This window comes from Mycteria americana, chromosome 18, assembly GCF_035582795.1.
Source record: "Mycteria americana isolate JAX WOST 10 ecotype Jacksonville Zoo and Gardens chromosome 18, USCA_MyAme_1.0, whole genome shotgun sequence".
NCBI classification, from domain to species: Eukaryota; Metazoa; Chordata; class Aves; order Ciconiiformes; family Ciconiidae; genus Mycteria; species Mycteria americana.
The window spans coordinates 3,250,448-3,274,977 of record NC_134382.1 but is presented as its reverse complement, the minus strand read 5'-3'; the positions used below and the strand labels follow the sequence as shown (position 1 = coordinate 3,274,977).

Genomic DNA, 24,530 nt, shown 5'->3' with positions numbered 1-24,530 from the left:
CACAGACCTCAATTATTTTTCTTTTGCTGCAGAAGATCCAGAAATGTGTTTAAATGTTCAAATATTCGAGCTGATGCTGCCCAGAAAGTGCAGAAGATACAGAACATCGCTGTAATATGCTCCCCGTGTACCAACAAAATCACCCAGCAAACGCACAACTCTTGCAGCCGGAGCTTAATTTTTATATTGGGAAAAGCGTACTTTGGTTGCCATTAATTAAAAAAAATTTTTTTTTTTTTTTTCTAAATCAGAGATGGATGAGGGAGGCTACTACTGTATTCCACTGCAGCCACGGTCCTAAATCACCCCACTTGGAGACAGTGCGTTTTAATCTGTCAGTTATCCAGATACATAAATATACGGTGTGCTTTGGTGTCCTGCACCGTACCCTTGTCGAGCCCCGAGGATAATCTGTGACAATCGTCTTTGCTGAAAGCGAGGGAGGCAGACGGGGGGGAGGAGAAAGGGAGCGTAAGGGGGGGATGAAAGAAAACCGAGAAGGAGAGAGCCCCGAGTATTCAAGGACAGCTGCTGGGAGAGGAAGGGTTGCATTTTCCTTGCCCCAACGCGGTCCTGCGATTACACACATCCTTCGGTCCCCCACCGTGAAGATTAATCTGTCTGGTGATCCGACCCAGCCCCACCCGTTGGCATCTCTCCGAGCTGCTCCCGTCTTGGCAGGTGCTGCCGGGAGGAGGACTGCATCGAGGGGAGAGGAGGGGAGATCTGCAGTGCTGCATCACCAGACGGGTTTACTGCAGCAGAATAATACATTACAAGAAAAAAAATGATACTTTCTGGAGGGCCGGGGGAGGAGAGGCGGCGATAACGCCGTGTTTCGTTACGCGGATCGCACGTTAAGGCAAGATGGAGGCAAACGTGCTCCGAGGAGCAACCTTTGTCCGGATCCCGAGGGCTGGGAAGAAGGGACAAAAGAAAAGAGGAGGCATCGCCACGACCTTTGGTAACGTTCGCAGAGCGGCTCCTCTCAACCTTCGCCTTGTATCTTTATACCTGTGCGTCAGCCTTTTCCCAGAAGGCTGCGTTTCACAATCGCTGGCAGACCGAACAGAAAACAAAGAGGCGCGTTCACTCAGCTCCCAATCCGCAGACCCTCACGAAAACACGGCTTTTTAGTGCCTCTTCCCATCTGCAACTCATGCCGATTAATCATTAGCTCCATACTGTAATGAAGGCAGCCGAGGCCGTATTTTTGGAGGGGTTTACAGTTCAACCAGAAGCAGAGGAGACGAGGACATGCGAGAGCTGTTATGCCACCGAGCCCCTCCACCCGCACAGCACGATCACAGCACCCAGCTGTAAACACAGACCTAGCAGCCCTGTCAGGAAAAAAAAAAGTTGCTCAATAATCACTGCTTGAACAAAGCCACGCTAATCCAGCTTTTCAGACAAAGAAAAGGAATTCATAATTTACGCATTATCGGTTTATTCACTGTAGATCAAAGCACCTCTATCATCAAGCAGCTGAAATGTCTCTGGGCTCTTGGCATGGCTGCTCGGCATGTTTCTCTTGCTCTCCAGCCCTTCCTCCTCCCCAGCTCTTCCTCCCGTACCGGCAGACAGCGCGCCGGTTGGGAAACGCAGCCTCCGCCAATGCAAGGCCGGGCTGGTTCCTCCTCCCCAGGGGCGACGTGTCACCCAGACACAGCCAAAGTCATCCCTCACCCTACAGCCTTCCCTGCACGGGGGTACCTGCACCCTCGGGGGTACCTGCACCCTCGGCACCCTCGCCTTTCCATTTCTAGTTAACCATTTCACCTCGGGTGCTTACTCAAAACATTCATTTTTCTGCACAGTCTCTGCTATTCCCAAGCAAAACCATTTTAAACAAAGGATGGACTAGGAGAAAGCCGGCCAGCAAATGTTTAGTAAGCAAATGTTACCATTTAGCTGCAATATTTTATAAACTGATTAGGATCTTTACAGGATGATATGTACACGATAGGAAATGCTAGGTCAAAATCAGGGAGATTTGCTTTTTTAATTTAAACTGAATCCCACTTTAAATCATATTACCACCTTACTTCTCATGCTGATCTCCCCCGGAGCTTGTGAAGACCTTTTATACCCAACCGTTTTGATTACTGCAGACTTCTAAAGGTCAGCTACATCCCAGTCTACAAAAACTTCATTTTTATTTAGAAGTCAGCACAACGTTACGCTCCAGATACTACTAAATGCGAGACACATTGCAAGATCAAAAATAACACAGACGTTTTTTGTGCTTGTTTCTGCACCGCTCATTAAGAGCATGATTTGACAAGACATCCTGATGCAGCAGGACATCTGAGTATTTTGGATTTACTTGGATTCACTTTGACTAAAGCCAGATATCTTTAGCCATCTGAAAAGCGGGGATGATTTTTCCGTGCCACGCTCAAACTCCTTCCTCCTCCATTATTATATAACCCCGGCAAGCCCCAGCCTGCATTATTCACCAAAACGCTCGCACAGCTTGAAGCTTTTCTTGGCCAATCGCATTCCTCTTGCTTTGTTGTTATTTCATAACAAAATAATGTGACCTGAAATAATACTTCTCCAGATGTCTGCGTCTCTTCTCCTTATTCGTTACCCCGCATCAGTCCAGTACCCCGTGCTAGGGGCTACTCTAGTCCTGTGCTTCCCCCTCCAGATACTGGGAAATGCAAGGTGTGCAAATACCAAAGCTGCCATAAAGGAGGTTGCCATCACCAGCTCCACAGGGGGTTTCAGTGAGGCTGCTGACGGCTGTTGAACTCCTCTAACGTCAGTTCTGGGGTTTCTGCTATCATGGACATCTGTTTCACAGTCCAAGAACTTGGCCCACCTCAACAGTACACGCATCTACTTCCCATCCATTAATACACAAAATAACACGCCAGAAGAGAAGCAGAACCCGCTGCACCACAGTCTTACCAGCAGCAGGACACCAAGCCATGGTGACAGCTAACCTGAAGAAATCCTGCTCCGAGTTAAGTGCCAGCTTCCAGTATCACCAGCTCAAGACATGACTGCACAGCGACCGTCTCCCTCCCATGCCACCAACATTCACCCCTGTAAAAGTTCCTAAGGCAGTAACACAACGGGACTTGGGTCTCTACAGAGGCATTTGCAAAGAATAAGGCACTGTAATTGATCGTAACGAGGCCATTACTATAATAAATAAAATATACTATATAATAGTTATAAGATGCTTGGCCTAAGAAAATTACATACCATCATGTTCCATGCTTCACATTCATTATAGCAACAAACTTTACATGCCATGAAAAATATTTACATACTTCTACTTTTTTTTTTTTTTTTTTTAGAAAAATGTGCCTAGCGTGGAAGGAAGACTTGAGAGCTTACAGATACAGAGGAATAAAGGAATCTAAACAAAAGGTACTCAAAAATGTACTGACTGCCTTATTGGGTTTGGGCTCTTTCATAAATACAGTAACTGATGTATGACAGCAAACCCGACAACAGACCATAAAGAACCGTGTGCACAGGGCTGGAATGAAAATAATCCAAGTTAATTGATACGTATCTTGATAGAAACAACAAGCAGAATTCCAGAGTCCTGGAAAATGACACTTAAAATCCACTTTAACAAACGTGGGGCACCATCACCCGATGAGCCACAATCGCTCATCTTCGTAGCACTGTCACTCAACTCCGGAGAATTTGTCAAACGATCTCTCAAATGCTTGATGACAAATATGGCAATGTACACAGGGCCGCTGGCCTTCGCTAGCAGCTGCGCTGCAGGGAGACCAAAAGCAGTATTTACTATGAACAACTCGATGCAATGTCTCATTACTGAGGCCTTGATCCAAAGCTGGCTGAAGGCAGCAGCCTTCATTCCCAAGGGTACCAGACCAGGCTCTGCACAGAGCTGGCACACCAGAGCGCTCGGGACACCAGAAATCCCTCACATCAACGCACTCGCATTTTACTTATATCTTGAAAATTGAAAACTGGCTATTCAGGATTATGGTGAAAATACTGTGAATATTTATCTAATACACACACACACACACAACCCCCTTTGAAGAGCCTGACTGCACCATTTTGTAACACTCCTCCAGACACCTGATCTTCCCCCAATTTTCTGAAGAAACAGGTTGAAGTGACAAAACCCACTGGGACGAGGGTACCAGCACAAAGGCTGCCAGCAATGTATGGAGCACTTCCAGCAGCCTCTAGAGGAGATGCAACGTATGGTATTGGCTCTCCTTATCTCCAGCTGCTACGCTGTGTTAAAGACGGCTAAAAATAAAACAAATTAAATGCCTCTCTAATTCTACCTTTCTCGGCACAAAATTGCTGTTTCTATAACGATAAGCCATCGTGAGCAGCCGGGATAGCATTCTGGATGATCACGAGTAGGAAAGCTCATCAGCAAGCGATATATCCAGACAACACGAGGCTTTGAAAACCTTTACCTTCCCAAAGCCAGGCAAAATAAAAGCTCCTCGTACCACAAGGAGCGCCGGTTTTCAAGCCATGCCGAGAACAGACCTTGTAACAGCAATGATTCAGAAACATGCCCTAATTACCAAGCTCCCATAATTTTCTAGACTGCAATCTGAGATGTTTTAAAACCCGTTTAGAGTGATCTTTATTGGCTCTGCGACCTTTAGGGGGAGAAAAACAACATTCTTCAGGGCATTCTCCACACCTCTCCTCCTAGCAATAAAGACCTTCAGGGAAACCTCAAAGTTCAGGAGCAGAAACCATCAACCAGGTTATGGAGCTCAGTCAGACTGCTTACATGACTGGGGTGAGTCCTCAACACGATGCTCGTAACTCTCCCCTCCTGCCCCACCACCCAAATTACTCAAACCCAGACCGCTCTTCGACTTTGCAGCTCCCTTTAGCCCCCAACAGCACTCAATGGGAAATCTCCCAACTCCGACTACAAACGGGGGTTTTGTTAATGAGATGCAGCACGTGTTCCTGCCACGCACTGAAAACAGCTAGGGCTTTGTCTACACTCGTAATCCCTCCCTAAGAGATGACAAAGTAGGAAATTAAAAAGCTAGCATAGGCACATTCACTGATACTTCTGATACCTCTGTTATTTAAGAGCAACATGCTCGACAGATCAGATAGTCTGGTAGATAACTCTGTGCTGAAATAAGCGCTCGCTTCTTGCTTTACAGCTCAGCTGAATGCTCCATCTTAAGACACAAAGTAAGAGTGATTCCTAATTAAGACATTTTATTTATGTCTTTATTGCAAAGTCACCGTTTGGATACTGCTGAGGTATTAATATACAAATGAATTATTATGTACCACCAGAGAGGGAAGAAACAGAACATTTAAAACCATTTATTCATGGCTGCTATTGTTGGTAGCAACTACTTCTTCCAATAGTCAACAAAGCAGGAAATTTTTCTGCAACCCCCATGACAAAAAATTTTGCCACAGGTAAGTTGTTCTAGTACACACGCATCAGGTGCAACTTGCATATAGATACACCTGTTCCTCGAGATACAGATCAGCTCCACTGCAACACCCTCACAACACGAAACAGCACTCAAACGGAGTCCTAGCAACATTTCAACCTGACGAAGACAACAGTGAGGAAGATGAACCACGCTTTGGACGCTGGGAGTACACGAAGCTGTAGGAATTAAAAAAGCCTCAGCTTGACCTCAGCAACATCTAGCTGGGCTGCATTTAATATCCTCGCCCAAGTCAGCAGTTCCGCTGCCTGCAACGTCAGGCGAGCCCAGCATTGCATCAGACCATCCGCAGGCTGCAGTCAGAAGGCAAATCTTGACCGAACCGTAATGAAGGACTTAATGCAAAATTACCAAGTCAAAACTGCATAAATGTAGCTGAACGATACAAGTTTCTCGTTCGCACAGCCACCTCAGCCAGCCAAAGAGGCAGAAGCTCTGTTATTAAGGAACTTTCCTAGTTGTCGTTTCTGTACAATTAAGGAGAAGCATGCAAGCATCCGTAGCAGGGCTTGTTGGTATATATGTTATTAAAAAAAAAAAAAATCAAAGCAGCTTTGTGAGCAGAAATAATGAGGACTCATTTCTTATGGATGCATGTCTTGAGGTCGAATTCTCCGGCGTCCAATAACTGCCAGTTCCCACTGCAGCTTTTCCCACGGTCAGGAACACCTCTCTCCCATGTGGATTCTTTAATGTCTAATAAGGGTTGCACTCTCGCTGCAGCTTTTCTCTCCATGGGGCCGCTAATCAGGTCTCTCTCCTCTATTAAAACTGCTTGTTTTCACAAAACTCAAAGGAACGTCGTATCTCTGAGACTGTGAGTACCCCTTTTGCCCTCAAGTTTAGCTGAAACTGGCTAACAGCTTCAAAATTGATTAGGGAAGATATAGATGCATGGCAAGATCACATCAATCTTGCTCTCCAAGCAGATGAGAATAAATACGACTACTCATAGAAGCCTGAAAAGGTTACAAAAATTTGTAGAAACTCTGCATGTTCAGCTGTGTTGTATCAAGTACGATGCGCTGTGATTCTTTATCCTCCAACCTACGCAGATGCACAGTATCACGTTACTACATGCTAGACACAGAGCCGCTGAATTCCATCTCCAGGGCATTTTTTCTTCCAGCTTAAAGCATAATCTGCAGATTTGCTTCAAAAATACCAGGGGTGATAGGGTACATTAAACGCTTTCTGCAGAGGAATTGCTCAAGCCTGTTCATTTGCGTGACTGATTTTAGGATTTGTTTGGATTCGATTTTAAGAACACGCTTCATCGCAACTGTAGGGGAATCTCTTGATTAATCAAGTTTTTCATTCTTACATGAAAGGGTAATTCCCCTTCTCAGTATTGCTTCTCCAAGCTCTGCTTTGCATGTATTCGGCAGCAGATGGAGGAAAATGCAGAGTCATAACATTATGGTCTCCCTGCCATGCTGCGGAGTACTTTAAATATGTATCATCTTAAGGCTTTGTAAGTCTTGGTCCTCACTGGTTCATACTTCTCCAGAGAAACACAAACTTTGTAACCTCTTCTCCAAGGTTTTGTATGTTTTCCAGAAAATGGTGTTTCAGAAGAAAATAGAGTTTATCTGTCTGCAGTCTCTTAGGCCATCCCAAGTGACTGGTTTGGTCTTCCCCCTCGAACCACAACTCAATTTGAACAAGTGACTGGCCTGAATTCAGCCAATAGGTTTGACAACTTGAAATTCATTTTGGATCCAAGGACTCACGGCCATATTCAAGTCACAACCCCAAAAGCTCACCTACTCCTTAAAGGGTACGATCTTGAAACCAGGCAGGAAAAAAAGTCCCATCACCCTGAAAAAAAGTCACTTCCCAAGCAGTCCAGCCTCCTCCACAAAGCCCTGTATTTAAGCTGGCCAGCCGCTCCCGTACTGCCGCACCAGCCTGTCACGCAAATACAGATGTGCAAATGTTATTTCGTTGGTTCGTGACTCACCACTACCATCACCTTGGAGAAAGTGTTTGTTCCAGTGACTAAACCAACTGGCAGCACAATACTCGGCGTGAGCCAGGTGTCAACCCAAGGAAACTAATATCCCCTGCTGACAAGCGCCCGGTAAGAGCCAGGCACACACTCAGGTGTTTTGTCTGCAGTGACTACCTGCGCTCTAGGCGGTTTCTCCACAGGCGAGAGCTCAAAACTTTCCACAACTGAGCTCCTTAGCCAGCCAGATTTTAATGGCTTTTCTTTTGATGCAATTCAAAGTCAAGGTTTTGCAAAGCCAAGCTGAAAACAGGCTAGCTTGAATTTCATCGCAATGACGAGTGAGGTTTCTCACCTTGGTTTTACGAGCTGACCTAAAGGAGGCCTCACCATACCAAAGAATTCAGCAGACCCTTATCTCGAGGTGCATGGGTACTACCAGACCTACAGGGCTCCTCTTGCGGTTTAAGGATCAGCCAGATACACTGTCCCATCCACAACACAACCAGGTACATCACCATAACCGCCAGGAAAGCTGCTTCCTAATTTTATGCCATTTCAGTGAGCAGCTTCACCTTCAAATGCCTGTTTTCAACAATTAGTCCGACACGAGCTAGGCAAGAGCATGAACTGCCAGCACAGCTGAGGGACTGTAACCTCTGAATGGAGGTAGAGGAAGAGATGCTTCCTGAGCTCAGCTGCTGCCAAAAAACAGTGTATCTCACCGTACCCGCAACCAGCGTATCACCTACAACATCAGTGTTGAAACCATTTTTATTTTTTTCAACATAGCAAAGCTTCCCTGCTACTAATATGTCCAACAAGTTGCTTGAGAGTTAAGAAAAAGACCAAAGGTTTATTTAAACTTTGATTACAATGAGGTTACTGTGCAGATCGTTAACTGTCCAGATGCGTATTTAGCTGGCTTTCCAAGAGCAGTGTCTCACACATACAAGCACAGATCCCTGAAATTAAATCAGATGTTGATTACATATACAAGGGAGATACTGATCCATCCCGAGCTTTTATTCTCAGTTAGGATGCTAATGAGGCCGGAAGACTTTTTTCCTCCAAAGACGACTACTTTAAACATACAACTTGGCAATTTATTTTTCTTATTTTGCCCTGTTAACTATTACAGGTCACCCACAGCTGCCACAGAGAGCCTAAAGAGGGAACATTTAAATAAGTCTCTATGCGCTTTTTGGCAGCCATCACTATTAATGAGGATGGGGGGTATTCACACCAGCGGCAAGAGCAGATGGACCACAGCTCGGTGCTTTGTGCCATGCGGAAGTGGCGAGCATCTCACCAAAGATGCGTACGCCACAGTTGGGGAAATCTGTGACAGGGACATCAAGTTACTCTCAATGAATCCCACGGACAGAAAACACGACTGGCTCAGTTTCGTACCTGGAGAAATGCGGAATGTGATTCGCCACTTGCTTTAAAAAAAAAAAAAAATTACAACCTGGCAGTAGTCTTTTTATTGAGCTAGAAGGTCATTTCAAATCCAGCTTTGATTGGGTACCTCACCACCCTCATGACAAGAACTTGGTTTGAACCCAGCTCTGATTTCCTACCACATCAGGGGATACCAAAAGACATGCAAGCTCTTCTATTTGGATAGAGGGATGGATCCAAGAGGATCACACACACAAGTCAGCACTGCCTCCATCTGTGGAGAGAGCCATTGGTATCCAACAGACAGCAGTGCAGATCATCTAGTCATGCTCCTTCCAGGCATGTTTGGACTTAATCTGGCTTTTCACTGTTGCGATGAGAGCACATTCAGGACATTTTGATCAGATTTGGAAGCTCACACTTCAGATCCAAGTGCGTTTAAAAAAAAAGTGCTTTCAATTTTAAGTTGCTAAACTTAATTAAAAAGGGGAAGAGAAAGGAAACAAAAAAGCTCCCTTTTGTTCTTAAAAGATGCCCCAAGTCTTTAAACAGAAAGCGGTCATTAAGACAGACTGCTGCTCATCTCCCATGATTAGTTTGTCCAAGCGGAAAATCAATGTTCCTTTCACATCCGAATTCTGCTGCATTCTCACCCAAGTCACCATGAACGTTTGGACCTCGGACAAGACATGAATCTACAAACTATAGTACAGAGCCAGCCACATGCAATGCTACACGACACACTTCCAAAAAATCCGTCCTGAGAAGGATATGGTTTCAACCAAATTCGGAGACACTGCCTTCGTACTCAATCTATCCTGCTAACAGATCAGATTGCAGCAGGCCCTGGAATATATCCTGGTATATTTATGAAAAGTCTGTAACAATGTTTATTCTTTTATTAAAGGATGTTATCTTCACACTGCAGGATTTTACAGATTGCACGGGACGATTACACAGTGTTAGTAGGTTAAACAATAACTATGGAAATGCCGAAACCAAAGCAGCTGCTGTGTTTTATTCATCGTACAGAAGTCGTCATCACATCTTAATATATTACTGCAGAACAGCGTTGGAGACGCTTTTTCAGACTCGAGGAGACCAGATCTGCCATTACTCACCAGGCAGACAGAAAGGCGAAACCTCCTGCACTACCCCAGCATGTACAAGGTGGGAAACACTACTGACTTGTTAGCTCAGGCAACGAAAAAAAGCAGCTTTTGTCTGATTTTCATTAACTGTTCAAGTAGTCTTCAGAACACTACAAAGACTCATGCAAAGGTAAGCCGTGAGGCTGGTTGTACACTGTGAATTTCCATCTTCAGGCTTATATTCCTCCCACGAGATTTCTAAATCGGCATGCCGAAGATGCAGCTAAACTCAAAATCTTATTATGGAGAGTAATCATATTTTCTAGTTTATTCCTCAGTTCATTGTTTAGGAATGTTTGCCCTTGCAGTCTTTGGTTTCAGGGCGTTCTCAGACCTCAGCAAGTTCACTGAACTTAATAAAAAACACAAGCAAAATATCTCACAAGTGCTTATTTTTGGTAGCTACCAAAACCAGAACATATCCACCCCGCTAGCAACTTAACAACTTAAACCCTTGTTGCCAGCAACTCCCCCAAAACCTTTAGTAGTCTACAACCAGCCAAACTGAGGGGTCACCCTCAGTTTTACCCCTTCCCAAACATCTTCAGAAGACCTCGTTTTGATATTCGTTACTTCTCAGGTGCATCTTCACGTGCAGAAGGCATCTCCTCCTCTTCTTCACAAGCTGACAACAGCGTGAAAACACCGCAACAGCAAGACAGCCTGCAGTTGCGACACATCAGCTCATGAAAACAAAACTCCCCAGGAGCCCCAGGTCCATCCTGACTCACTGACTCGTCCAAAACCTGCAACCTGCCCTCTACTCATTTCGTTATTTACTTCCTTTTTTATGAAAAGCCAGCTAGCACCTCTTTGCCCTCAGCAAAGACAAGGACCTAATTTTGGACACACCTTAAGACAGACGGCAATAAGGTCATTTGCCGGAGAACTTGGCATGACTTTCTGTCCTATGAAAAGCAAGGGGAAGAAAAAAAAAAAAACGAAACCAGTCAACAAGGCTATCACAAAACAAAGTTAAGCCTTCTCTCGCTCCCTGTTCTAACTTGATGAACGGATTGAATACCTGCGCAAGCCTCGCAAGGACTGGTAAGCTCTCAACACGCGAGTCTGCTCTCTTGCAATCTGCGAGAAAGGGCGGCTAGGATTACTTTAGCGTTGTACCAAAGGAATTTAGAGTAAGGGCAAGAAATAGCAAAAGCCAACGCCACTTTGGAGCGGCTCTCAGTGACAACAGAAGCTGCTCTCATCAAATCACAAATAAACACAGCCAGGACCTTTGAAGAAACTTCAGAGAAGAAACAATGCCAGAAAGGCTCAGCAGATGACAGAATTTTGTAACCAAGTGACATCAACTTATCTTTCTAACAGGGCTCAGCATATAAAAACGCTTAATAGAAGCTTAGTCCAAATCTATGCTCTTTGTGGCTTTTCATTAAGTTTCTTTGAAATGATTATATAGGCATTTCCTCGGCCAGCGTGGCGTCAACAAGCTGCCACCTCAAGTGCATGCAAAGAGCAGAACCCGGAGCAGCCAGAGGATTCATGAATCTTAAACTGTTGAGGAGCCATCCTCCGCGTGACTCAGTCTCGGGGGAAGAAGTAGGTGGCTGCAGACAAACACTGCTCGGTAACACCCCTGGTACACCACGGAGGTGATGCCTGTGCTGCTTTATGGCACTTGGTGGATCAGAATTATTAAAGGAGGTCTAGCAGAAAACAAAGACGCAAGCCACCACCAGGACCAGCACCACCATCTCCCCAATTAGCCACCCGACGGATGAACCTATGCCCACTGCAAGGCCGACTTTCACTAGGAACTGACCGAGACTCGAGGAGGCAGGACTCGCCTTGTGTCTTCCACACCTTTCTTTCCCTTCTGATTCTGGGCAATTATTTAACCCCCTTGCCTAATCCCCCACCCAAATGTCCTCCCATCACCTTCTTGGGTTTTATATTCTGCAAAACTAAGATTACCTTACTGGAGATATTTGTAAAACGCAGCAGTAAAAGTCCTGTAAAAGTCCTGACGCTGCCCAATATTCTAGACATTGCTTCAGCAAAGCACAGGCATAAATTTTACCTTCCCCTTTCCTTCAAAGGCTCTGAACTAAGAAGGTGAGTACCTAATCTATGAAAATACTATCACTTAAAAATTATACAAATCGAGAAAGAAGACAGGAATAGTTCATTCTGCAGCCTTACTTCTGTATTTTCCTAAAATAAAAATACATCTGGATAGAGATCTCTATATGCAAAGCTGATTCAGTATAACCATCCATGCGTTTGCATCCTAAGTGATATCCAAGAACTATTACTCAATTATAACCAATAAAACCCTGGGAACATATTTGAGAGTTTTACTAGAAAAACTGGAGCACTATTACTTCCGATTCAAGCCTGTTCCTGCGGAAAGGCACTGCAAGACCTGCTGGTGTCATACGTGAGAAAAAGGCACCAGAAATGGTGCTGTCCTCGCAGCCATCATCCTAAATAGGCACTGAGGTTTTTCTCCTTGGTGCTCACAGTCAGCACACCACAGCAATCTGAACCGCTCTGCCCCACGCACGATCTGGAGCAGAGCTGACCAAAAGCCCTCTACTCCACCTTTGTCCGCAGTGGTGACGTACGGAGCAGAAAGCATGGAGATTTCATGCTCCCAGGCTGAATTCACACTCCCAGCCATCAAAGACAAAGCAATTTCTTGTAAACTGACCAAATGCTTTCTAGAAGTTATTGAAAACAAACATGCACCTCTTATTATGCCAGGTTTTTTGCAGAGCAACTCCCCAGAGCAATTGTGTTTAAAATGCAAACCACTTCTCCTGAAGGTATCCTATCCATCTCCTCAAAACAGAAATCAGAACAAGGTGAAGCCAGAAAAGCACATTTTCCTAAAAGAAACCTGAACAGTTATTTGTCTTCTCCAAGACTGCTCTGATCTGCAACTTATTTCTAATGATTTTAAAGGAGCACCTTTCGTGAAATCCGGGGCTTCTCCTGGACTTGGTTGCCCCTCTGAATGTCTTAATTCCCCCACAGAATAGGAGATGGCATACCAAAGTCACATGGTTCATAATTAAGAGGCTTTTACTCCTCTTGCCCTTTAAAACACCAATAAAGGGACAAAGCCATGTTCTTTCAGATAACTGGAAGAAAACAGAGGGAAAAATAAAATATGGAAGGCCAGCACTTGTGCTGGGGACAACTGTTACTATATTTAGTCGCCTTGTTCTGCAAGCTGCCGAGCATCTGTTTCAATGATGGTGAATGACTTTTTTCCTGCTAGTCAAGACAGCATTAATTAGGTGAACCCAAATGATTGCTACCACCGCTTCCCTGAGCGCCGAGCCCTCATCTCCCATACCCTAACATAGATTCGCTGCTTATTCCATCTTAACAGCAGACCTCCAATCCTGGCAGCGATCGCTTTCATATTCAGGAATGCCTTAATAACTCATTTGAAAGAAAATACAGCACATTAGGAAGAAGTTTTTAAGAAGGGAGTATCTGGCTGGGTAAAAACCAGAAAGCCCGTAACAATTTCAGCTCGTTAAAATGCACAGAAAATCATTCTTTTGCAATTCCCTTTACTATCAAGACGATAGATCCAAAAAAGGGCTTTTAATGGAAAAAAATAACACTGCTCACATAAGCCAGCGCTTCTTGAGACCAGCTTCAATATTCTCTCATTTGAGAGAACAAGCAGAGTGCGTTATTTCAATTCACACTAAACAAAGCGTATCAAGAGCGTTTTGCAACAAAAATACAGTTTCTGCAAAACACCTCTTTCCTCTTAATTCCTTCCTTAAAAGAATTACTTGTGAGACTGCAAACTGGAGCAAGGTTCCCACAGTAAGTGGTTAAGTGAAGGGGGAGGGGGGAAGCAGCAGACCCCTCACATTGAGTAAGTCTGCTGGGGTTTTAAGTTTTAGGAGCCTTCCTTGAATTTTTGTTTCTTTAGAAACAAAATGGTTGTGTTTCTCAAACTTGCCCCTAGCAGAGACTGTGCAACAGCAAGACCGCTTGCGTATAGGCTTTAATATGGAAATGACAGTATTTCCTAAGCAAAGTGGAAAAACAAACACTCCCATGGGTTGCACAGAAGCTTTAGGGGTAACACTACTCCCCAGCCCTCAGAGCTGAGATTTGCAGCGGTATTTCCCCAAATTCTTCCTCCTACTGCCATGGCTCAGCCTCTCTGCATGCTCTTCACCCCATTCGCAGGCTGGGGGATGGGTGGGAACTGGGTTTCGCCAAGCCCAGCTCCATCTGAAAAGACTTTCTCTCCAAACTAAATGGTCCTTTCCAAGGAGGGAGCCTTTCACATCCCACCTCCATGCTCAGACAACCGCCGTCCCTATGGATAGACCCACCACGCCATCACCACGCCATGCAATCCTTGTGTAACGTGTCCCTTCCCCCAGGCGAGTACCAGCATACAAAGGAAGCCTTGCTCCATTGTCCACCTACAGCACCTATACATCCAGCCAGAAACCCGACTCAACATATAGCCCTCTACCCCTTTTCCAGCCACAAATATTTAGGTGTTTATATCCCCAAAACGGCTGCGGAGGCGGCGTGTCATTTCCCCCCATGCATTAGTACCTGCACCCACAGCCAAATGTTCTGAAGTGTATTTTAACTGTGTTTACTTGCATGAGATCAGCCTCACCCAAACACACAAATCCCGCTTAAAAATCACTTCTGAAAAACAGCGAGAAATTGCAGAAACGAGGGGGGCTTGCCTGGCTGCAAATCTCCTTCCCAAACCTCTGATGGAAACTCACAAAGGTAAAAACAACCAAAAAAAGGTAATTAACAATTCAGCGCCTGCCATTTTTTCCCATCCATCTCTAAGCAACAGTACCATAGCAACTTTTTTCCTGCTTTAATACATCTTACAAAAGGAGGAGAACTGGACAAAATAAGACCCAGGAATGTCAAATTTCCACTTTTAAGTGCCTATTCCTTCAGCTAACTATGCCTGGAATTAAACAAATGACCCTGGAGCGGGTATTCTTTTCCCAAAAACCCTGCCTTTGTACAACGCTGGGTCACGTAACCTGGACTGATGGACAAGACAAACCACCTTGAATGCAGAACCACCATCCCGCACGCTGCCATGGACGAAGCAGCGATTCTGGGCTCAGGGGAGAAAATAAAAGGTGAAGCTCAATTAAAAGACAGCAATTTCTGAGAGCTGATGATGCCGAGATGGGGTTTTGCTGCTGCTGCAGCTCAGGCCAGGAGGATGGAGCAGACCCCCGGGGGTTCCTCCCCGCACCCCGGGGTGACCCCAGCTCGCCCCCCCTGCCCCAACCGGAGCCCTGCCGCCATTTTAGAGACCGGGTGGCACCACTGGCGCTCGCCGGGGCCGCTCGGCCAGCGGGGAGGGGGATGCCAGCCCCCCGGCCCCTCCGCAGCCACAGGCTAGCAGGAGCCGGAGCAGAGGCGGCGGGGACCTGCCTTCCCCCCCTCGGTGTCACCGCATCTATTTTTCCCATGGTGACTCATTATTAAGGACGCTCTGTAATTTTTCCAACGCAAGAAGATTAAAGCTTCAAAATCCTTTTTTTTTTTTTTTTTGGGGGTGGTGGTGGTGTTAAAACAACCGTGAGCTGAGCAGCCACCCTGGGCTCGTTACCTTCTTTTTCCCCCTAAAAAAAAAAAGCTTCCAGCGTGGGGTGCCGGGCATCAACTTTGTGCGAGAGCATTTCCCGAGGAAAAAGGTGTTGCTGAGGCGGCGGGCGAGAAGCCTCCTCCTCCTCCCCGCACGAAAAGACGAAGGGAGGAGGAAAAAAATACAACCATGCAAACAGCTACTACTTCCTTATGAGCAGGATTAATCTATGCAACGAAAAAAAGGGAGGGAAAAAAAAAGAAATATAATAAGGAGTCCAGAGTGCTTCCCGCGTGGAGGGATCCGGGGAGCGAGCTGTTTTCTTCGTGGATTTGTGTGATTTTGAGAGTCACGTTTTTGCAGCTGCAGGCGCTTCGGTTCCCACCGTTCGCTGCACCTCGGGGGGGGACGCAGCATCCTCAGGGCCGGGGTGGCTCCAGACGGAGGAAAACACAGTAAAAAGGGGGAGGGAAATAAAAAGAGAACACTCCAAACGTTGAATAATTTAAAAATTTAAAAAAAAGCAATGGAGAAGCAAGATGGCCAGGCTTAAGGCTGCCTCCGAGACACCGAGCACCCCCCTCGGCATGAAATCCACTCCGTGCAGAAAGCCGAGCTCCGACACGCTGCTCCTCCGTCTTTTTGTGGTTTATTTTTAGTCGTTATTATTGTATTTTTCTCCGCTCCGGCAGGCCTCCCCGCAGGTCCGTCCACGCCGCCAGCTCTCTGCGGACGATCCTCGCCATGGCGCGGAGGTTATTTACAGCGATTTTGTTTTCCTCCTCCTCTCCACAGGCCGCGGGAGCCACCGTCCCCCCGCATTCCTCCCCCCGTTATTTTATTCTTTCATGGTTCTTTTTCCTCGTTTTTCTCAAACCGAGGGAACGGGGGGGAGCCGCGGACGGGGCCTCCCCGGGGGAAGGGTGGGGAGAGCGACCCGAAGGCGCGGGAAGGACCGGCGCAGACCCCCCCTCCTCTCCCTCTCCCCACTCACCGCTTGAAGTGCTCGATGATCTTCTCCTCACGCACGTTCTCCGGCAAGTTGCCCACCCAGAGGTGCCTGGTTTCCCGGACCATGCTGCGCGGCGCGGGGCGAGCCCGCCGCCCCTGCCCCGGCTCCCGGCCGCCGCCTCCCCCCGCGCAGCGCTGCCGGCCGCCGCTCGCCGCCCGCCGCCGCCTCCTCCTCCTCCTCCTCGCCGCCCTCCGCCTCTTCCGCCGCGGGGCCCTGCCGCCCTCAGCGCCGCCGGCTGCCTCCCCCCGCGGCGGCGGCGGCGGACGACACCATCCCCTCCGGGGGGGCCCCCTAGCTGGCGGGCCGGCTGGCGGGCGGCGGGCTCCCCCTCCGCCGCGGGTTTTCTTCCTCCCTGTCTCCCCCCGCCGCGGCCCTCGCTCGCTCGCTCCCGCTTCCTCCTCCTCCTCCGTCAGCGGCAGCGCGGCGCCCCCCCCCGCCGCCGCCGCCTCCTCCTTCCCCCCCTCCGCGCTCCCGCTCCTCTGGCGGCTCCGCTCGCTCGCCCGCCCGCTCTTCCCCCCCCCCTCCCCTTCCCTTCCCCGCGCCTCTCGCAGCGCCACACGGGGGCCCCCGCGCAGGCGCACTGCGCCCTGGGGCGCGCGCCGCGGCCCCGGCGGCGGAGGCGGAGCGCGGGCGCGCAACGCCCCGCACCCGTGCGGGGGGCGGCGGGACTGCGCCTGCGCGGCGGCGGCGGCGGGAGGGGGGTGTGTGCGAGGCATTAAATAAGGGGGGGGCTGCAATGGAGGACGTAAAGCACTGCACTGCCGAAACGGGGGGCTATGCAAAAATTAAAGGGGGCTACACTGCAAAATGAGGGGGGGCTACGCAGAAAATACAGGGGGGCTGCACTGCAAAAAAACGGGGGGCTACGCAGAAAATAGAGGGGGGGCTGCACTGCAAAAAATAAAGACTGCATTGCAAAATGAGGGGCGGCTATGCAAAAAATAAAGGGGGGCTGCACTGCAAAAACCGTGGGGCTATGCAAAAAAATAAAGGGGTTATAATGCAAAAAATAAGAGGGGGCTATGCAAAAAATAAAGGGGTTACAATGTAAAAAATAAAGGGGGGCTATGCAAAAAATAAAGGGGGGCTATGCAAAAAATAAAAGGGTTACAATAAAAAAATAAAGGGGGGCTATGCAAAAAATAAAGGGGGGCTGTGCTGCAAAAACCATGGGGCTATGCAAAAAATAAAGGGGGGCTGCGCTGCAAAAACCGTGGGGCTATGCAAAAAATAAAGGGGGGCTGTGCTGCAAAAACCGTGGGGCTATGCAAAAAATAAAGGGGGGCTGTGCTGCAAGGGCAAGGTCCCGCTGGCAGCCCGCACCCCGTCTGCACCCAGGCCGGAGGCTGGTGGCACGGCTGCGGCTGAGGAGGGCAGGGAAACGCTCGGAGGGGCTTCCCCGGCCGGCCGGGGGTCCTCGCTGGGCGTCGCAGCGCCCTTGTTGGCCGTGAGACCCCCAACCGCACTGGGAAATGGGGGCCGTGTCCCCCATCCTGAGGCACAAACCCTCCGTCTTTACCCCCAGGCGAAAGAAAACCCAGCTGGCTGCCTCCCTGCAAGCGGCAGGAGCAAGTAAAAAAATAACGTGGGAGCCTATAGCTGTGTTTATCTGTAAGGGCTCCAAAGTTCGGAGCTATAGGCTGCCCAAAAGACTTCCCTCCACCGAAACGGGGAGGCCACGTCGCCTCGAGAATGGCGCGAAAGAAACTCTCGCTGTCGGGGAGCAGGGGGGAATTCGGCTGCAAGTCAAACCCCTTCTCCTCCTCCGGGGTTTTTGCAGAGCTCTTTAATTAAACAGGGTGAAGAAAACGCTCGTTGCGAGTATTACCCTGCTTGCAGAAGTTAACTGACTCGCGTGTTGCACCCCGTCCCGTCCCTGCTCGAAAGGGGTTAGCTCCGCAACGTGGAGCTAAACGTTTTTTGGCCTGGAGGGTCTTGTTTTCCACCCAAAATGTGCCTCTGCACGGATAAAAACACCTATTTCTATGCCCGAAAAGGGAAATGCCCAACCGATTACCACCGCGAGACTCCGAGCAGTTTGAGGTCAGGATAAAACCAAACATGCACCCAGGGCCATGAGTACTTTTTTTTTTTTTTTTTAAGCCAGTTAGCTGCTTTCACCACAGAAAGCAGACCGTTATTTCAGTATTTTCCTTGGCCAAAGCCTCCTGACGGCGCTTTTAAATCAATTAAAACCACGTTTCATTTGTCGGGGCGAGCGGTGCCCAACATTGCTGCCGCTGCCACCCAAGTCCACCTCGACAACTGGTCAAAGTCATCAAGCTATAGGTGGCTTAACAAACATGCAAATCTCTTGATTTAATCAGACCTCTGACGCACATCGACTTGAGCCTCGGAGGACCCGAGTCTTATCCCCAGCTCTACCACTGCCGGGTAGCTGCGAGCCCATCCCTTCACAGCCCCGTGCCTCAGTTTCCCCAGTGATGATGGGCATTACGCTGCTCTGCCAAACCGAGATATACTGATTAATAAAAAAAAACCCAAACCCACAACTTTGCACGCAAACCATCTATTATTTAAAACATGTGACGGAGCCACGTGCGCATGAGAAAATGCACTGCCAATGTGCTCCACCAGCACTTTCCACCGTGCATTTCTTCTCCGTGGAAATGGGCTCAGCTTTCTGTTTTAACTGGTTAGAAGCCCAAAGAGTAGTCGCTACGTGTCTATACCTTTAACGGGCTCTACAGGCATCCATTTCGGAGAGGAAGAAACCCAAACCACGCATCAAACAGCTTTGCGATGCCGAATTCGACCCCTCTCCGATCGAGCGTGCTTGCTGCGACAGCATTTCCAACCGTTCTTCCCCTCCCTCCCTGCTAGGGTGGCACCTCCAAGGGACACGGGAAAACCACGCCAGCTCCCAGGTCCTTCAAAGAAACCTCACGCAGGGTCACTGCTGTCACACGGCCATCTTGCAGGCAGGCTGGCCGGGAGGGACATCCACGGATTGCACACAAAGCCATCGACTCTGTTGACAGAAGAGACAGCTGAAATGAGTGCTTGAAGGGCTCCGTTTACATGACAGCCAGCTAGGAGAGGAGCACGAAGCCCGGCCGGTGACGTAAAATGAAGCTCTGGACCATCCCAATACTTTTCAAACGCTTTGGGGGGAAACTGTTCCCAGTTGCAACACACAACCGCACTGGCAATGCCGCTGTAACTGGATCCCTCCAACTCGTTCGAAGATTTTAAAGAACACAGACCAGGCTAGAGACCAGAGCGAGCACAACCGTCCTCTCAGCAGGCCAAAGGGGCCGCGACGAAGGACCGGTCTTACGTGGTGGCAACCAACGCCGTCCTTGTCACCGCAGAAGGGACGAGCGTTCGTGCCAGCCCACTGTCCTACACTGGCGACAACACGATGAGCATCCAGGGGCGACACACAGACACGCATCCCTGCTTGCCACCCTTCCCAGAGGGGCAAACAGCCGAGGAAGAGGAGACTTCAGCTGCTCTCCATCGCCTGATGGCCCTCAGTCTTCGGGACACGCAAGGGCAGGGTCTGGTGCACCGCAAGGTGCAATTTACATTACTCATGCCCACGTGGTGGGTGTAGCCAAGAACCCAGCTATCTCCGGGCATCTCGGCCAACCCCGCAGTTAAAACATTTGGACGTTTCTTATCGGCACTTGGAGAGGATTAAAATGCCGGGTCATATATTAATGAGGGAGCAGGTTATAAACCCATCTCAGCTTGAACTCCGTGTTCACGTTAAGAAACGCAAAGCAAGAACAGGACAGATCAAAAGAGAGCCATTAAAGGCGTGAGAAAATGGTGCTGCCATATAAGGAGCTAATAAAGTTAGCAGCTCTCCAGTTTAGAGGGGGAAAAAAAAAAGGGCAGGAGAATCAGAAAACATCCTTGGGGTCCACAGAAACAGCCAGGGACAGCCTCACTTCCAGGAGGAAACGTCAATAACTTGAAAAGGCAAGTTTGTACATTTTTAATGCGGCGTCTTACCCAAGTGGTGGAGCTCGCTGCCACGTGTCGCTGGGACTGCTTGCCAAAGATCTAAAACAGCAAAGATTAGATACCAAACAAGGACAGCAACCAGAGCTAAATTCGCTAAGACCGTAACTTCCTATACTTGGTTCTGGCTTAGCAATAGCCCTGCGTTTTGTGCTCGCAGCAGCGCAGCCAGAGGTGGGGAAGGGAGGCATTACGCCTCTCCCCATCGTTGGGGACACTGGCCAGCTACATTGACCAGGGACTCGCACAGATTAGAGCGGTCACATCAGCGGCACACAATGATTATCCCCACGAGCGTCCACTACACATCCACCTTGCTTTGCTTTTTACAGAAAAACAGTAGGTTACCCCGACAAGAGCCCTCAAGTCATCACCAGAAACACTCAGAGAGTTTCTTTGTTCAAGCTGGCCAGCTCCAGACACCATCTTGTCATTATAAAATGTATTTACATGCCTTTCCTGCTCATTGACTATATTTATTAAAATGACAGTATGGCAGCTGAATATCAAATTGCCAGCTAGGCTTTTATCTCATTTTTAAGCCAGCCTGAATTACTGGCCTAATTTTATTGCTTACCCATTACGTTTTATGCAATGGATAGTTTTCTCCAAGAAGGAACTGGTGCTGTTTGATATTTGGGCTCATTTGTTGCCAAGACAGAGGATATCGGCTTACACGCTGATAACGCTTTGAACATGAAGCCTGGTTCTGGATCCTAAGCAACACAAAGTACAGGATTTGTATTAATAAAGCTATTGATTTTGGTTCTTTCCTCTTTGAGGGTCAGTGCTCCAAATCCTCCTGTCCAGAAAACTCCCTCCACGTTTTTGAAACGTAGTATTTAGTAATTTATTTTCTAATGCTCTTCCCCGCTAGAATTCATGGTGGTGTTCTCATCCACACAGTACCGGGGATGGGAGCTGCCACAAAATACCGCCACTGTAGCCGGTGGGTTAGCACCAGTTACCTTCTGCAGCACAGTAAACACAGCTCAGGAGCCCCTGGAATTCAGTTTACACTGAACCCATTTGTATATATCTAAAAGCACACTTCTGTTTTCAAAATACTTTGCTATACAAAAACAGACGTTTCTTCAGCAGCAGAGTACAGCACGATTGCTGAGCCACCCAACCAAAACACCATGTGCCATCACAGGACTGCAAAAGAGCTTACTCTTGGTCACGATATAGTAGATGTATTACAGTTAATACCTATTTTATTGCCTGTTGCTGGGAAAAATGAGAAATATCACAGTGCCGGCTTCTGCCCTGCTTCCCCTTGCCCCCCAACTTCTGTGTGACTATGTATCGAAGAGCTATACCTGCTCACCTCGCAAGGGTTTTTCCCAAACACGGGGCATTTCACCAGCTAGACAGAGAGGACTTTGGTCTTCCAGGCTGCAAAATATTACATTTTAGGAAAAAAACCCAAAGAAAACAAAACCAAAAAAAGCCAGCCCCACATGATTTGATACCCGAACATGACAACCACAAAGGATATAAATCCCCCAGGACTGGATAGATCACCTGTGATGTGCCATTTTTAACACCCCGTTACTGAATGACCTCTACATAGAGGCCCCGCGTGCAATGCCCAGGAAAAGTCACAGAAATTACACTGGAGATGTTGCAGGACAAGGGTGTAACACAAAACCGACAGTCCAAACCTGTGACCTAAAGGCTCCTCTTCCCCACATTCCCCATCGGATTGATTGGCACACCCAGCACAAAATAAACACCGAGCCAGCCACCATCAGAGCTTGTGTTTCACCAAACACCATCTTGATACTGAAGCAACTTGTTTTAATGGAAAACATTTGCACGCTTATTGCTCTTTCACTTCAGAGAAAAGCACAAAAGAAAAACGTGCATCGAGACCTGCTGCGCTTGAAAACCTCTCCAGCAATATGGCACAGGAGAACAGTTTCTCGGGGAGCTTTGGCTTTCATTTTACCTCTGCAGATCTCACGATGCAGCTTTTTAACTCTTCAGGATAATAGGAAAGCTTGAAAGACTGCGGTTTCCTCCCTTACGGAGGAGGAGCGGAGGTTTCTATTGCTCGCTTTCTTTTTGGCACCGGAAATTCAGGTTTTGTTTAGCTTGGAAACCTCGTGGATGTAGTTCTAGTAACTCTTCAGTCCAAAGCAGAGGGTGGTAAAAGTTCAGCGCTCACAAGGTAATTCTCACTCATTTGTCCTAAACTGCCAAAGAAAAGTAATTCCGAGTCCCACAGGGTGTGCCAACCTGAAAAATGTGGAAACAGCCCAAACAGCCAGTTTCTTGGTCCACTGTATCTCCATGCCAGTGAAGGCCTCCGATGAGCACAAGGCATATCTCCAAACCAACACATCCCTAATGAGAGAATAAAATTAATATCCCTGTCCACGCTGGTTTATTTCAAGTATAGATGAGGCTTTAGGCACAGGAGCTATTGGCAATTTTCATGTACACACTTTCCCCAGCTCTCCACCGCAGGGAGCACGGTATGAAATGTGGCCCAGACACCTCATGCTTACCCTCCGCTAAATTTTTGCCAGAAAAGCATAAAGTCATAGCTGTGCTACAAATCACTGCACCAACCAGACTGCCTCACTGGCAGTGAAATCCCTGCGTTTCTCATAAGGTGTTGCTCCAGCTTAGCAGGGCAGGGCCTCTCCGCTGGTCAGCCAGAGGCATTCATGCAACATCAATGCCAATATTCTCATTAAGGGAGGCTAACGAGAAGGCGCCGATACCTAACACTCCTTGCGCACTAATGATTGCCGGGACTCTGCGCCTTGAAGTCATGTGTGACCTAGGAGAGACCAGCACCAGGTGCTTTTTATTACCTTTTGCAACACAACAAAAGAAATTGCACCCAATAAGGAAGCATTTTCCTTCTTCCCAGTAAGCGAGCACAACTTTGAGGAACCAAGTAATAAAACAGCAGCATCTCGCGGGAGCAAGTTCACAGGAAGAAAAAAAATAGTTCAAGGGGACCCTGATCTTCACCAACACAATTTAGGACGTTGCAACGCTCCCTCCAACGTTAGCCCATTGCCTTTGCCTGAGCAACATTAGGAGCGATGTACTATCGCACGTAGGTCCGTTCGCTTGTAGGGAAAGGGGCCCCACAGTTTTACTCCCTGGAGGCGACCGTTCTCCCCACCCCTTTTGTGTGTACTTTTTTTTTTAAATGTGCCACACATCAGCACAATGCTGACAACTGCATTGTATGTTTTCTGCCTATGCAGCAGTTCAAGAGCACACAACTCTGGAAGGTTTTGTTGAAAGGGGAAAGGGGGAGGGAGCTGTCCTTTGCTATACTGTTTTAATTGCATGGCTTGATCTTCTACTACCACAGAGGAGGGAAAAAACCACTAAGGTTTAAAAACAGTACCATTTTTAGCATCCAAAAAGGGTCCAACTCAGTCTTCTCACGAGATACAGTGGAGCTTAGAGTAAAAGCTACCACAGGCAACAAAAAAAATCACTAGGGTTTCTTCTCTGGAGTTGAAAGCGACCCCAGAAGACAGCTCATCTGACCTTGCTTACTGTTGTTACGGTCTCTACGTTTCCACACCTGCTAATGCAGAGATACCAGCACTGAAAAAGGGAAATGGAGGGAAGGGTATGAAAAGCTGGACTGTCAGTTTTTCCACCTGCCAGCAGCAGCTCGACGGAGCCTCGGTGGCACTGCTCCAAAGAGCAGCGACCAGAGCACATTACCAGCCTTCGCAAATAAAGCTAATAGTTAATATCTCACACACACATGCATTATACAGATAGGACTGGCAAACACAGCTTCCTTTAAAAATAAGGATGACTAATCCACAGCAGTTTTTCTTTATTTATTTTTTTTTAAAGGCCACAAGGCAGAGCTTTTTCCAGAAGCACCAGCCTTTGCTTTTGTGAAACAGTAAGCGGTGGGAAGGGGAAGCCCTGGGACCTACTCATGCTATCCAGACAGGAGTAACCACAGAAACATTGTGGGTTTCTGTGG

At 47.8% G+C, this 24,530-nt stretch overlaps 1 protein-coding gene across 4 annotated transcripts in view; it reads right to left on the bottom strand.

Annotated features, from left to right (window-relative positions):
* SPEN (spen family transcriptional repressor) overlaps positions 1 to 16,951 on the bottom strand; it is a 67,546-nt gene extending 50,595 nt beyond the window's left edge. For all 4 annotated transcript variants that reach the window (XM_075520541.1, XM_075520542.1, XM_075520543.1 and 1 more), the window contains exon 1: positions 16,538 to 16,951. In XM_075520541.1, the coding sequence (XP_075376656.1) occupies positions 16,538 to 16,620 (83 nt within the window). In that variant the 5' untranslated portion in view covers positions 16,621 to 16,951. The remainder of the gene's footprint in view (positions 1 to 16,537) is intronic.
* Between the last annotated feature and the right edge of the window lie 7,579 nt (positions 16,952 to 24,530).